Raw genomic sequence first — 15157 nt, 5'->3', positions numbered from 1 at the left:
CAAAAAAAGGTTCACAATCTGAATTATTTAGTTTTTAAAATAAAATGTTATAAATTTCTAACAAATACAGTACACAGAATATCACGATCAGTTTCACATATCGAAACTTGTCTAACGACATTTTTTTTTAATTTAAGATGTCAAGTACTAATGTCATTTAGACGAAGACTATGCAACCTTTTTAGATTTCGAATTTACATCAGATTAATTTTCCATAGGTGCTCGTGCTATGCAAGAACTTCTCCCAACCGGCAGTGGTGAGTACCAGCGACATATCAAGCAGTGACGGAAACAACCACCAAGCTGTCCGGCGGCTTTTGTCCCACGAGCCTAGAGTGGTAGTGCCGTAACCAGAGGCTGTGTAAAGCCTGTGGGCTTTTGACTCTGGAACTTTGTGTATGTGTGCATAATGTGTGTGAGAAATAGCGTCAATATTACAAACTTCACATTTAAGTTGTATTATTGCAAATAAGTAAATCTAGTACGGACTTTGCTCATTGAAGGAATTGAACATATGTCCATATATATGTAAAATAGACTTGCTTATAAAAACTGAAGTGGTAATTGCACGCTTAAATATATCGTTACTTTGTTGAAAATTAATGTGTGATGTAAAGAGACAATGAGTTTGTTTTAATACGTTGCACCGTATTAAAACAAAATCTGATGTTAGACTTTTTTATTACTGACTAGTTTAATATTTTAATTAAAACATGTTTAATATCTTGTGAATTGCTATATATAGCCTTTAAACATGATAGTATTGACATATATTTATATTATGTAAAATAATGATGTTATATGCAAAGTCCTATCAAAATGTACATACATCTGAAACACCAACATGTATTTTTATTTAGATTTGTCGTATGGTCCATACCAACAGGTATGTCCCGTCATTATGCGTTCAGAGAGTTCAATTGTCATTTCTTACGTAATTACAGTGTTATAATAAAATAAGTCTTATTGCTCGAAGCTTGATAAAGGTAGCTTTTAGTCGACAATAACAATTAGTTAAAATAAGTATATAGTCGTAATTGTATAAATTGGCAATTTAAGATCTTATATAAAAACAGTTGTAAATATATCTTTAATTATTAGCTTTTATGAGATTGATAAAAATAAGTATGAGTGCGACATATAAGAATATAGAAAAAAACCAGTGATTTGAATCAATGTTTATAATTACAAATTAATTAGGTTCAATTGATCTAACAAACAAATACATCACAGTACATGTTTATATATAATATGAATGTATTTAAAATATATGTAAAATATAGCAGGCGATGCAAAACTGTGCATACAAATATTACATATGTATGTATAAAGCCATAGAGACGCCAATACAATCGAAAAAAAATCAAAATTACTGCAGCTTTTTCATTGCTTTCGATTTTTTAGAAGAAATAAGGCTTTATGGTCGTTTGTCTTGGCTCACAAACAAACATTCTAAGTCTAAGCCTAAATGAACGTTTTAATTAACATTTGCCACATTGAAAAGTAATAATAAAACTTTTAAATGTGCTTGGCCGAGTCACGACTTTCATCTTGTATAAAGACAAAAAAATCAGATAATTCAAATAATTTATTCGGACGTAGAAATACTAGAATAGAGGCTTATATTCTACACTTATGAACATTTTTCTAGTTTAAACAGCTAACGATTGACATGCTCTATAGATTTGACAGTTGAAATATTACCTATGAATGCAGAGAAAATGTCAACGAATAAAAAAACTATCGTATGTAACGAAAAAAGTTATGTCGGCTACTAACCCATCAGTAGCTCCAAAAATGACAATTTTTTTGTGTGAAAAATCAGTTTGCTCGTAGTAATGTAAGGCGCGATAGATGGAGAGAAAATACTGCTCACTCAACAAAGGTAATTTGAGTATTACTGACCAACTACTTGGGTGATAAAAAGTGATTACTGCACAAATGTGTCAATCCCGCTACATCTGATAAGAGACATTTATAACCAATGGAAGTATTTGATGTTTAGTACCTGTCTAGTCGTAAGATATTTATTTTAGGAATCTTGAACAGGAACACTTTAGATGTCTGTATCGAAATCAAAACTTTTGTATATCGAAGATTTAAATATGTGTTACAAGAAATCTCGTTCACGCAACTCAACATCTATTTACACTGAGAATTAAAGTAATCTATATAAGTAGACTATTTTACTATTTAATAATTTTGCCTTTGGCTGGTTAAAGTTTTAAATAGAACTTTAATAAAACAAGAATGTTGATATATCTTGCTTCAGATATTTATTTATTTATTTAAATTGTACAAAGAGGAGTTGTATTCTCTCCTAATTAATTTTAAAAAACGAATAATATATAGTGAAGCAATCAACAGACATTTTATGAAATTACATACAAACTTTTTGATTTTTAAAAATCGAACATGAACTCGAAGGTTTCCAATTCAATTCGAGACTCATTACAGGTGTATTAAAGTCTTCCTGCTCGAGATACAGATTTGATTTAAATGTAGATTTCGATATTAAAGCATTGTAGGAACTGTATCATGTGCCCACCAATTTTTCTATATATATTTGTAGCATAGCATAGGAATGTAATAAGGCAAGTTTTCCACCTAAAACGGTTTTGCTGGAGGCTAAAAGAGTATTTAAGTATTATTTGACTTATAATATACCTTGTTTGGATAAACTTAATCTCTTTGAAAGCAGAGTTGATTATTGAATTGTTTATTGAACATAAATGAAACTAAAAAAAATGTTTTTTTCATTGTTTTAACAGTATACTTTTTTATCAATAGTATCACTTGTGTAATATCCTCTGGATAAAGTAGATAAATATAAATAGTTGGAAGGGGCTGTTGAATTTTGAGTTTAAGTCTCTTTAGCTGTGCCTTTTTAAGCACAATATCTAAGAAGGATGATCGTAAAATTATACTATACGCTGTGTCTACATTTCCCTTTCATATTATGTATTTACTCTGTGGATTGTTTTCTGATGGATCTAGATTATATAATTATTTATAAAATGTAATTACATACTTCATAGATTTTTATGTTCATCTATATCTTAAAAGATGTTTATCTTTGTGAGTTAGTACATAGCACAAATCATTACATTTTGTAGCTTTATGTTTCCTTACATTCCTTCGCATTTAGATTATTTTGTAAATATTAGCGATACTTAGGCATTGGACATTAATAAAAACTTACGACATGAATTTTTATTTTATTTACTAAACACGCGATTATCCCCAATATATAGAAATATAAATATGAATATACAAGGCGTTGAAAAAGCTATCTTAAAATATTTAACAGTTATCTTTCTGTTTTTACCTCTAAGCCTCTCTCTAAGTAGATATATAAAAGTTATGTTTCTACTTATATATTATGTTTTAACAAAATATAATATATAAGTAGGATATTTTATTGTTTGAATACAAAAAATAATATAATAAAGAATATACTGATAAAAAACTGCATACTTCTACGAGTAGATTTGAGTTCCCGTCATATCATCGAAGAGGTCACCGCTTGCGGTTTACCTAGATATTCTAGATACACCGCGTTGATTACATTTCATAACAAACTGGCCAAATACCGTAATGTGTTTATATATATATCTATATATATATCTATATATATATATATAGATATAAGATAAAAAACATACTCTTAAATCATAAACTTGTAAATGGACACACAACTGCTGTGTATAAAACCAATAGGTTAGTGTATAACTCCTTTTTAAAACGTATAACAGTGGGCCATCCGATGTTATGTGACACCGCCCCCCAATGTCATGGACATTATCAAAACAGCGATGGCTGAACGTTGCCAATGTAACCCAGGACTCCGCCAAGAAATCACGAGCCAGAATCATTATTATTTTTTTTATTTATTCGGAAGATTCACAGCACAATACAGAAATAGATGTATATATATTATATATATAATTGTGGGTCAATTACACAAAAAGTTCCTAATTAGGACCTGAATAGGTGGGTAGTTCCTGGATATGATCGAATGCTTACTAATTAGTAAGCATTAGATTATGACGAATCAACGAATTGGTTGACGTTTTTGAAAAATTATTAGTATAGTCAAAGTACGTAATTTGTGACTTGAAAATAAGCATTTTGCTAAATATTCTTGTATCACAAGATTGTGGAAGTTACTCAAGTAAAAAAATATACGTAAGAGAATGTATGGTCTTAAGACAAGCATCGCCGGCAATAATTATAAAGTGGAAAATATATACACTCACCGTTCCGTGTTACGTGTTTTACTAGCTAACGTCAACGACTGCGTATAATATTTGTGTTTGCGTATAGTGTTTGTAAATTCTTTCAAGGCATCTGGTATGCCAAAAACTAACATTTTTATATACACTATTCTAGAATGAATATATATGTATACACGTTTGATATCTATCGAGCCTAATCTATATATAGCCGAATATATAATAAAGTGAGAGAAATTGAGCGGGCATAGCCCATAGTCCAGCATACAGATCTAAAAAAATATATTATTTTATGAGTTATAAATAATATTACTATTTTGGTAGTAATTGATACAAATTTCGTTATCTTTGAATGTTCAATATTGTTACTTCTTTGATTAATGTTTGTATCTTTATTAGAAATTTTAGTCATGGTTAGATTATACGGGCGGTCACAATTAGATACAACTTAACGCCCGGCTATAATTTAAGTAACGAGAAATTATTTTGTTTTGAGGGAGTGATTAATGATTATTGGAAAATCATTTAGATTATTAATAGTTACGATTATTAATATGAATTAAACGATGTGTTTGTATTCTTTGATCCAATACAGATTTACTTTTGGCTTAATTTTCCGTCAATCCCAACCACCTAAATTTATTCTCGTAAATTCTTTTTATATTCTCCACACTTCTTCGAATATACTTCTTGATGAGACGTGATATCAAAATTCTTTAAAATGTTGAAGATAATTTTGTATGGTAATAAAATCGAATCATTGATCAGCGGGTTTTGATATTATCAGGATAAAAATACGCAGGTGAGGGCAAGAATGCAGCACAAAGAACGATAAATTACACGCCTTCGTTGTAAGGTGTCTGTACAATGTCTGCAATATTTCTTCGTTATGTTGGGGCAAATAATTAACATATGCTTGTTCCATGTAAGAAGCGCTTTTATCTAAAGATGAGTTTTTCATATATTTATTAGATTGAGACTGAGTAAATTTCGGTGGACAGAATTTGGTGTATTCAGATGAGAAACTTTCAAGTACGAAAACGTGAAAGAAAGTTTGATAAGTTTATCTAAACTGAAAACCTATAGGTTATTGTTAGCAATTCCATGTTTATTTATGCCCTCACAATGAATAGGGTATCTAAATATCCATTAGTTAAGGCCCAACCCTCGCGTAAAATGCAATGGTATTAATAAAATAAGCGTCCAGGCTCCATTCGTGACCACAAACGCCTACAAAATTGCTTTACTTGTTCATACCTCTTATTCCAATTGCTTTGAAAATGATGTATGGGTGAATTTACGTTTCACCAGTGAAATAAGCTTTACTTTGATAACTGTCAATATGAGACTGACATTTTGAAAATGCGTAATTTATATGATACGATCACATACATGACACATAGTCCAAAAGTCAACCAGGCAAAACAACAAATGCTTCGGTTTAGTAGGCACTTAAATCTGATAACCTTGTAGCGTATAAGGGAAAATTATCCGTGAATAATGCTAAGATCAGATGCCTATTTTATCTAAGGCATGCCGGTCTAGGTTCTTAACCCATCCGTACAAGCAAGCAAGTGTTAAAACGATATTAATACATGGGCTTCAAAAGCACCACTAATTACACACTGATACTACACATTGCTTTTAGATATACGTTATGTTTAGAATACAAATACAATGCACAACACACAACAGTACATCATTCAGTTAGATACAATCGTTTGCTTTCCAATTTTATTTTTCTGTAATCTTTAAGTTTTTTTCCTTAAAGTCTACTAGTGTCTTTAATTTTTTGTTATCTTACCATGTGTAACATACATACTCGGGCATTATTAACATCTTTTAAAGTTGAGATAACATGCCAAAAAGGAATGGAAATAAGCAGTGGGTGTAACACTGAGACAACGTTAAAGAGCAGAAGAGATAAGATCAACTAAATCAGAGGACATGATAAAGAAAATAAGGCAATTCAAAAGGGTGCTGGACCGGGCACTTGTCGAGAGATACGTTGATATGGAAAAAGAAAAAACAGGAAATGATGGGCAGGCGATATACCGAGAATAGGAGGTACAACTTGGATAAGAAAAGAATGGGAGCAACTGAAAAAGGCCTATGCATCACAGTACACGTTGATTACCAAAACCAATGGGTACCAGCAATAAAGGCCATACTGCCAGGTGAAAACCGAATTGCCTCGACCGGACCGGGCCGGAGAAGTCGATCGATCGTATTCCTGTTGGTCTGACCAAATTATGACATTAATGGGTCTGAACATCCCTAATGCCAAAATTCAAAAAATTCAAAATTTATTTATTCATGTAGGTAACAATGTACACTTATGAACGTCAAAAAAAGAAATATTAAATGAATTTAATTTTACATATACTGCCAGTTCACAAATCAAGGGCGTAGAACGGAAGAGAAGAACTGGCAATAAACTCAAGCTAGTAGCAGCAAGCAAGTAGTGTGGTGACAGCAACTCGACGTGAGGGCTTTTCAAGGCACAAACGACCTTCAGTGACAAAGAAGAAGAGTGTCTTTTAAGACCTGACCTGTGACTATACAGTGTTCACCAGCTTTTCAATTTATGGGTTTGCGTACCAAATAAATTCAATTAATCTTTAAGACGTATTTTTATTACTAGAAACATTCCTGCACACATTAAAAGCAACTTAACAATGGACTATCGAGCGCTACCGTGCATTAACACTTCATATAGGGAAAGTAATTAATATCAATTAGGCGGAGTTTGATTCGATTAGCGTCTTATATTGCACCTTGTGAAATTCTTCATGGGAACGAAAATGGATGTTTACATGAATTTATTGCAGGTTTCCTGTTTAGCGTGGCTTGTAAGAATTAGCGATCAATTCAATAAAAATGAACTTTTGTACAGAGATTTCTATTTTAACATAAACATTAACCTTGATAAAGAAACACAAATAAATATATATCTGTAATTACTATTTAAAGCAAATTAGTACCAGAACGTAAATACTCTTTATGATTGTATCCAGTGCATGTTTTCCAGTCCACAGAACACCTTTCTTGAGAATGTATTCGATAGAAACCGTTGCTTTGCACTAAATCGTTACGTTTATTGGATCACGGTCGTTATAAGCGTTATTTATTTTGACTCCCGTTGCGTCTATTCAATATTTGCCGTTGTTGAGAAATTGTTTTGTGTATAAACACAATTTTCATATATCATTGTGTTTAGGTTATTTATAGTTAAGAATATCCCCTTTTTTAGAATGTATATATAATTAGTAAAAATAAAAAACAACTCGGGTTTTTGATATACGCGAGATAAAATTTACGTCTTTTTATTTTTATTTAAATTTAAGTTATATTAATTTTTTAAATTTAAATTATAAATTAATTAATTTAAATTTAAGTCTTGACTTTGAATCAGATGAGTTTCATAATATTAATAATTTAAATTTCTAGATAATTAATTGTAGTTAATATATCTATAATAATAGATAAAAAATAAATAAGTGCCTTTTATTGGGTCTGGGCATTAGATTTCTGTATCCGTTTCATGATTATTTGTCAATCTGTACATTGAGGTGATGAGGCTCCTGTGCCAGTCACACTGTGCCGTGGACTACGTGCACATAGAAATTCGGTACACAACCGGGGATCGAACCTACGACCTCAGAGATGAGAGTCGCAGTATGAAGCCGCTAGGCCAAAACTTTAACTAAAATAGTCACCGCTTAACCACAAAACAGGATATGTTACCACTGTTGCGCTATTCCAAAGTCACATACGACCATGTCGTAATGTTAAATTATCAGAACAACTCTTTCAAATCGCCAACACAAAGTCATTTGAATCATTGTAAGTATAATTTTCCGTGTTTTAACGGACGTGTAATAAATGTTACCTATAAAATATTCTTTCCGTGTGGTCGGCGTATTTAATTAATCTGACCCAATATTAAAGTTTACGATTTAAGCATTAAGTGGGCTAACAATGTTTAGTTTTTATGTTGTTACTTTTGACGTTTAGGTATTTGAAATAATCGTATTATATATAGTAATTACAGAATATTTTAAATCTATCTCATAATAAATTTCGTCTCAATAAATACGATTTATTAAAATAAAGTGTTATCTCGTCAGAGGCCGATAATTTTACTTAAGCACGGTACATCTTAAGTAAATTCTCGATCAAAAGTAAATTTTTAAGGATTAATCGTGAAATTAACGGACTTTGAATGAAATCAATCATTAAGAATAGTTTAATTATCTGTAGTATTAATAACATATAGGGTATTGTATAATAAAAAAGTAGATTTTTGTTATTTTTTATTTGAATTACAAGTAAGATTTTTCGTTTCACAACGCAATGCATCCTTCAGCGGTAGTCTACTCATACTAATGATACAAATAATCTCATTTTAATAAAAAATGAGACAATAATATTTTAACACGAAGATAAAATTTTGGTGTTAATCTAGACTCTGAAATTAGGACAGACATTTCACATTTGTTACCCCACGTGGTATTGTTGAATGACCCCAATCCTGCAAATTAGGTTATGATCTAACATCTTTAGGTCTTGTCACACATGTGTTTAAGTGAAACCAAATGAAATCGAATTTTTAATTTTTTGGATATCTTTTGTTGCCTTTGATTACAATAATGACAATCATACAATCTGTAATAAATTAAAAAAATAATTAAAATGTACAGCGGTAGAATAATAAAAAGCTCCTTAATCATCAAGTTACACATTTCTTAGATAAATTTCTTCACAAGCAAAAATCAGTCGGCTACACGTAATTAATAATAATTTGGGTGGAGACGGTTACCTGAAGCCGTGTTCAAAAAAATAATATATTGGTTAAAAGAGTTTTTAGTTCGTTTGTAACTATATTCAAGTTTGAGTTGCCTTAAACCGAGTCATATTTTTAAAGATCTTGGCAATCTGTTGTCTGGATATTACTATCTAAGTCAAATCTCAACACACGCAAGCGTAAACATAGTTCGCGATGTCACCGCGATATCGATAAGTGATCGTTTCAACACAATTGCGAGTTGTGAGCACGCGCCTTAGATTTATGTTAAGGATTCCTGATATCATCAGATATCATTCTATTTCTACATATCTATAAATAGTTACTAAGCAAATATTTAATTTTATCAATGTATTAAATGGATTTATGGACATATCGCTGGTTGAGCAATAATTTGGAAAATAAAGTGTTCTTTTTGTTTTATTGAAGTTCATTCATACGAATTTGGCAGAATAAGAGAGATTATACTGCAAAATTCAAAAATTTTAAAAATTGCCTTATACTGTCATGACACCATGAAATGTATAAAAAATTCTATTACTAAATACCTTAGTCTTATGCAATTGTAATATGTAAATAAGATGCGTCTGATGTTGCACTAGTGGTAACTTATTACCAGCGTACAGTCACGGACAAAAGTTAAAGCTTTGTTTTGACTGTTCATTACTTTTAAGCCAAAAACAACTGGCATAGAACATATATGGTGAAATTACCACCAATTTATCAAAACTTATGACACATCGTTATATTAAAAACTAGCTGACCTGGCGAACTTTGTTCCGCCTTAATGGCAATAAATAAGCAGTTTGGGTTTTTTTATTGGAAAAAATACAAAAAAATTAAATACCTACATTAATCATTCATTATTATTTCTGTATTTTAGTACATAGGTTGCTCTTCCCTTAAGTACCTTGTGATACACATTTTTTCATTTTTTGTTTTATTATCAGGCGCAAAAACAAACAACGCTGATGGTCTTCCGACCCGTGAACATGCCACGTATAATTGACCATGGGAAAAACATGAATGTTCTAGATTTAAACCACAAACTTTTAAGGATTGGCCTTGTGATTTGTTGATGGTCATGGCAAATGCAAGACGTATCGGATTTTAAATTCAAACGGCATATCGGTTGGGATCATCGGGATCCTCGGAATAAGAACTTCCTCACCTTTGAATTTTCCTATCATTATCGTAGCGTAAATTACATTGTTCTTCAATTTTCTAACCACCAAACGCATACCATTATGTAGTTCAGGTCATCTACATCTTTATTCTTTTTCTTCTTTTTTATCAGTAAGCAATGTAACTCTCATGTTTGTTGTCAGCTGCAGTTTCGTCACATAGCGCCATAGATTTGACGATTTGAGGCAAGCGTTTATTTCGTCGACAGCCGTAGATCTTGGAATTACTGGCAGTATTTGGCGGAAATCGCCAGACAGTAAAATCATTGCTCCTCCAAAACATCTCGATTCATTGCGTAAATCTTTTAATGTTCGGTTAAGTGCTTCCAATGCACGTTTATGCGCCATTGTGCATTCGTCCCAGATGATGATTTTCGATGCCGCTAAAACTTTGGCCATTGCTGAGTGTTTTGCAATATTACACGTTGGTTCTCCAATAGTTTGAAGATTTAACGGTAATTTTAATTCTGAATGAGCCGTACGGCATCCTTCTAACAATGTGGCTGCTATTTCAGAAGAAGCAACTGCAACCGCTATGTTGGATCTCGCCCGAACAGTTGCTAAAACTAATGACATGAGGAATGTCTTGCCAGTTCCACCAAGGGCATCTAGGAAATATAAACCACCATTTTCATCATCGTTTGCCTTCATTAAAGTATCATAAACTTCCTTTTGTTGGTATTTCAACAGGGGTACATTCGTTTGAACTACTAAATTTAATTCCTGGTGATCATATTCACGTTCCCGTTCCAATACTCGATTAAATGCGTCATTCGACAACAACAACAAATAGAAACATTCATCATTCTTTGGATGAACTGTATACATACGACAATACCGAGTTTTATAGTTCTCTTCACTGTTTATACGAATGGGCAATAGCACTATCATTATAATTAAATTGTAAATTGTAAAAATAATTAAACGTATTTATTTAATAGAAATATTTTGAATATTGATTTCTTACAAATATCAAATTGTCATATATACGTCATTACATAGCTGTCATTATACGTCAATTACATAGCTATCATTTGCGTTTTATTATTCCAAGTCTGATTCTTATTTGTTATACCACTTTTTATAGTGACTGACGTTTCATGTCAAGTCCCACGGGAACGCTGTCGAACGGGATAAAAAGTATCCTATGTCCGTCTCCTGGCTCTAAGCTACCTCCATACCAATTTTCACTCAAATCTGTTCTTTCGTTCTTGAGTTATAAGTGGTGTAACTAACACGACTTTCTTTTATATATATAGATCTAGGAAATGTATGTTTGCAAAATTCACTTATAATTTGATGCGCTGATTTTAATGTTCTTATATACTTACGTTGTTCAACAAATACATACTTTAAAATGTAAATTCAACCTTCTTAACTCATAATAATTATGTAAAATGTAATTCTAACCATTTTATCTGGTATTAATATAATAAGTTGCGAAACACTTATGTGAACGACTGTACCGACATGGCGTTAATGCATTGAAATTTCGTTACTTTAACTAAACTAATTGAAAGTCCATATCAAATATAACCGTTAAGAAATATCAATTTATATTCAATTTAAGTAAAATTTATCGAATACATTTCATACTGCATACATAATTCAAATCTTATTCAATTTAGGTGTTCAATAAATTATGACCAAAATTATTTATAACAGTTATTTTATCTTAAACATTCTATTGGACATGAATAGTAGAACTAGGTATAAATAATAAATCTTGCCTTCTTAATAAGGAGTTTGTGTGCCAATAGCTCTTAATAATATAACATAATAGAATGATCAGAATTATACTACGCTACTCTCGATATTTTTTTGCATTTTACTGTGTGTTAATTGAATAAAGGCAAGTCGCAATGTCGACTCGTGTAAGTACCTAAATAGAAATCAACAACGAAGTTAAATGTCAAAGTCCGCCATTAGAAGCTTTTACATTTTGTAAATGTCGACGATGCTATTTTGCTGGTAAATATTTTTTTCTGCTTTACAAAAATTTCTGGTATTTTTATTTTATATTGCATATATTTAAATTATTTTTTTTATAACAAAAATTTATTTACCTAAATTGTTAAATATTGTAGAGTTTGTAACATATGCTGTGTCTCGACTTAGTAGATACTATGTGGTAAACTTTAATAAATAAATAAAGCAGGTGCAATCTTTAACGATACAGAAAACATAGTAAATAACTAATAAATTAAGGAATAATTTATATAAAAGTGGGGGGTGGTTTAGTGCCAATCCAAAGCTGGTGACAACCTTACCAAAGTTGTTTATAAAGTCGAGTAGAAGAAGTATGATCTTTAAAAAGCCAGAGACACTACAACGCTTTTTAAGAGCTTTCGATTTCTGTTACTAATTTCTTATTCATATAGAGGCTGCAATTTTTCAAATGTCTTCAGCGTGAGAGTGACCTAATCACGAACATAAAACTAACTGTTCAAAATCGCAGTTGAAAAAGGAATTTATAAAAAAATGTTTAAGGTGTATAAGTATACATTACTAGTTTAATAAGGATTTAGTTTTTATGGTTTCAGAGAAAACATCTACAATCTAGTCAGTATATGATATTTCATACATATCTCCTTGACGTCTTTCGTTGACACCATTGCGTGTTTTTAATGCATTTTTGAAGTGCACGACCCCTACGTTGAAACTAGCTGCGAGTCGAGGTATTTCTTAACCAATACGACTTGGGATCTTAGAATCGTAGAGCCTTCTGGCATTGACAGTGTCCATGTGCGGCGGAGTTTCTTATCTTATCACGTAACTTCAGGTGAGCCTCCTATTAAATTAAAAACCTCAATTTGTAAACAAGAATATTAATTAGCTTCTTAAAATTAATTCAAAAGAAAGTGGTAGAAATAGGTATCATTGAACTAAGTACAAAGTTTGTAAACAATTTAACGCACGGAACTCGGAAGTGTAAACAATAAAACTGGTAGTTTTATACCTTATAACTGGTAATTTGTTTGGACAAACAGACTCGTGTCAACTCTTACGAAAGCTTACGAACAAATAACACTCATCCGAAGAATCAATATTTTGGCATGAGATTAAATTATGATAATGATTGTTGAGCAATGTTAACGAGGAAATCTCCTTTTTATTTGCATCTGGCTTGAGTCGGGGACGTATGTCCCGTAAACCTTGGGAGAATATATACCGATATTTATGAGGGAATGCCTCATAAATTATTCTAAATATTAATAAAAACTGGAATTAAGTAGTTTTTGAGTGATCAAAAATAGGCGGAGGACAGATTAGCAGAGGCAGAGGTTTTTTAAATATACTTATATGATATATTTTTTAAATGTACAATATAATATAAAAGTATTACATATGCTGTCGACAACTTTTGTATAAGCATTATCAAGCTCTACAAATTTGCACTAGAACTCAATTATATATTTAGTATTTATAGCGTTATAAGTTATAACATAGGTAGTATATAAATTCTTTCAAATAGAGACAAGGAACTAAGCTAAAGCTAAACTAAAATATATGGAAATCGCAAAGTATATGTAAGAATAAATAGTTTGCATTACTGAGACTAGTATTAATAGTATCTATTTAAGTATACTTACTGTATATGATTAATGGTTATGGATTTTTAATCATGACTAATCCATTAGTTTATCGTAAAGAAATAAAGTTTAAACAAACTTGCTGACCTGCACATAATCAAGGTCATAAAATCCTTATCGCTAGCTTTTCCTGTGCGCTTCGTTAATCCAGATTTCTAAGGAGTTTATTATATTTTCTCGAATAAATTACCCACGAAGGTCGGTTTACATTAACACGGCATTTTACGATGGCCACACACGGTGTTAGCTAGTAGGTACATTTGAAAAATGTAAGATTTCGTCTCAAAAACAAAAAGGTTGAAAAAGGCGGTATTATTTTGCTAATATTGAGGCGGTAATGTCGTACGATTATTTAGAATTTGAGATTATAACTTTTCGTTTTGTCTTACGCCCGAACATAATAATTGATCCACAGTCTCAGATTCAAAACAATCACTCACATTTACACTCATATTATTTTGATAATCAATATGAACCAAATAAAGTAAATAAAACCGTACAAATAATTTTAAGATATACATGTCTATGTTTAAAACATCAAATAGCTTTTTAATTATTTTAATACTGGTGTAAGTTAAAATCTTATGATATGATATTGGCACAGGTGAACTGTCATTTTCAACCAAAGTCTATCCACATACACCGATCCGACCTGCCATGGATAGCTTGTATCAACAGATGGCTATTACAATCCGTCGATTGCTTATTGGCACACTTTGATCAATATTTGAATTAAGATGTCTATCGTTTCGATAAGGCGTTAAAAAGCACGCGATGCAGCAATTTATTGGAAATCGGTGTGTTTAAAGAGTAGAACCAATGCTTAAACTTATATAAAAATATTTACTAAAATAACCATAACATAACGGTATATAATTACGTAACGTGTGCAAATTGAACCTGAAGTCTATTATGAAACTTAATGGTTTCAAATAATTGTTTGGCGCTAAGTTTGATAAATGCAACGACTTGCGGAAGTGAAACAAATACCATTGTTTGAAATGGTTTCAAATGTCCGCGCAGTAAATTGGATATTATATAAACTGTAAAAGACCTGAGTTCTAATCTCACACAATAAGTATAAGGTATTGTTTGGTGTATAACGATGGTAACGTTACCACGACCACTTTAAAACCCTTATGAATTGTGCCCCAGGATTAAGAGCTAAAAAACTACGGAGAATGATTAGGGTGATATTTATAGAGTGGCCATAGAAAGACCAGAATGGAGAAGATTGGAGGAGGTCTTTGCCACCTGCCAACGGAGACGAAAAAGTGGAAGAAAAGTACAATCTACGAAAAAAAAATTATAAAAATTAAAATTAATAATAATGTTATG

The 15157-nt window shown here is 31.4% G+C and overlaps 1 protein-coding gene across 2 annotated transcripts in view; it reads left to right on the top strand.

Annotated features, from left to right (window-relative positions):
• Window positions 1–1094, top strand: part of LOC111001837 (phospholipid phosphatase 2) — a 70887-nt gene extending 69793 nt beyond the window's left edge. Inside the window, exon 7 of one of the 2 annotated variants that reach the window (XM_045630777.1) lies at window positions 219–1094. In XM_045630777.1, coding sequence (XP_045486733.1) covers window positions 219–350 — 132 coding nt within the window. In that variant the 3' untranslated portion in view covers window positions 351–1094. The remainder of the gene's footprint in view (window positions 1–218) is intronic. The other variant, XM_045630778.1, reaches the window with a different exon arrangement.
• The last annotated feature ends 14063 nt before the right edge of the window (window positions 1095–15157 follow it).

The sequence above is a fragment of the Pieris rapae genome, chromosome 13 (assembly GCF_905147795.1).
Source record: "Pieris rapae chromosome 13, ilPieRapa1.1, whole genome shotgun sequence".
Lineage (NCBI taxonomy): Eukaryota > Metazoa > Arthropoda > Insecta > Lepidoptera > Pieridae > Pieris > Pieris rapae.
This window is presented reverse-complemented; position numbering and strand designations above follow the sequence as displayed.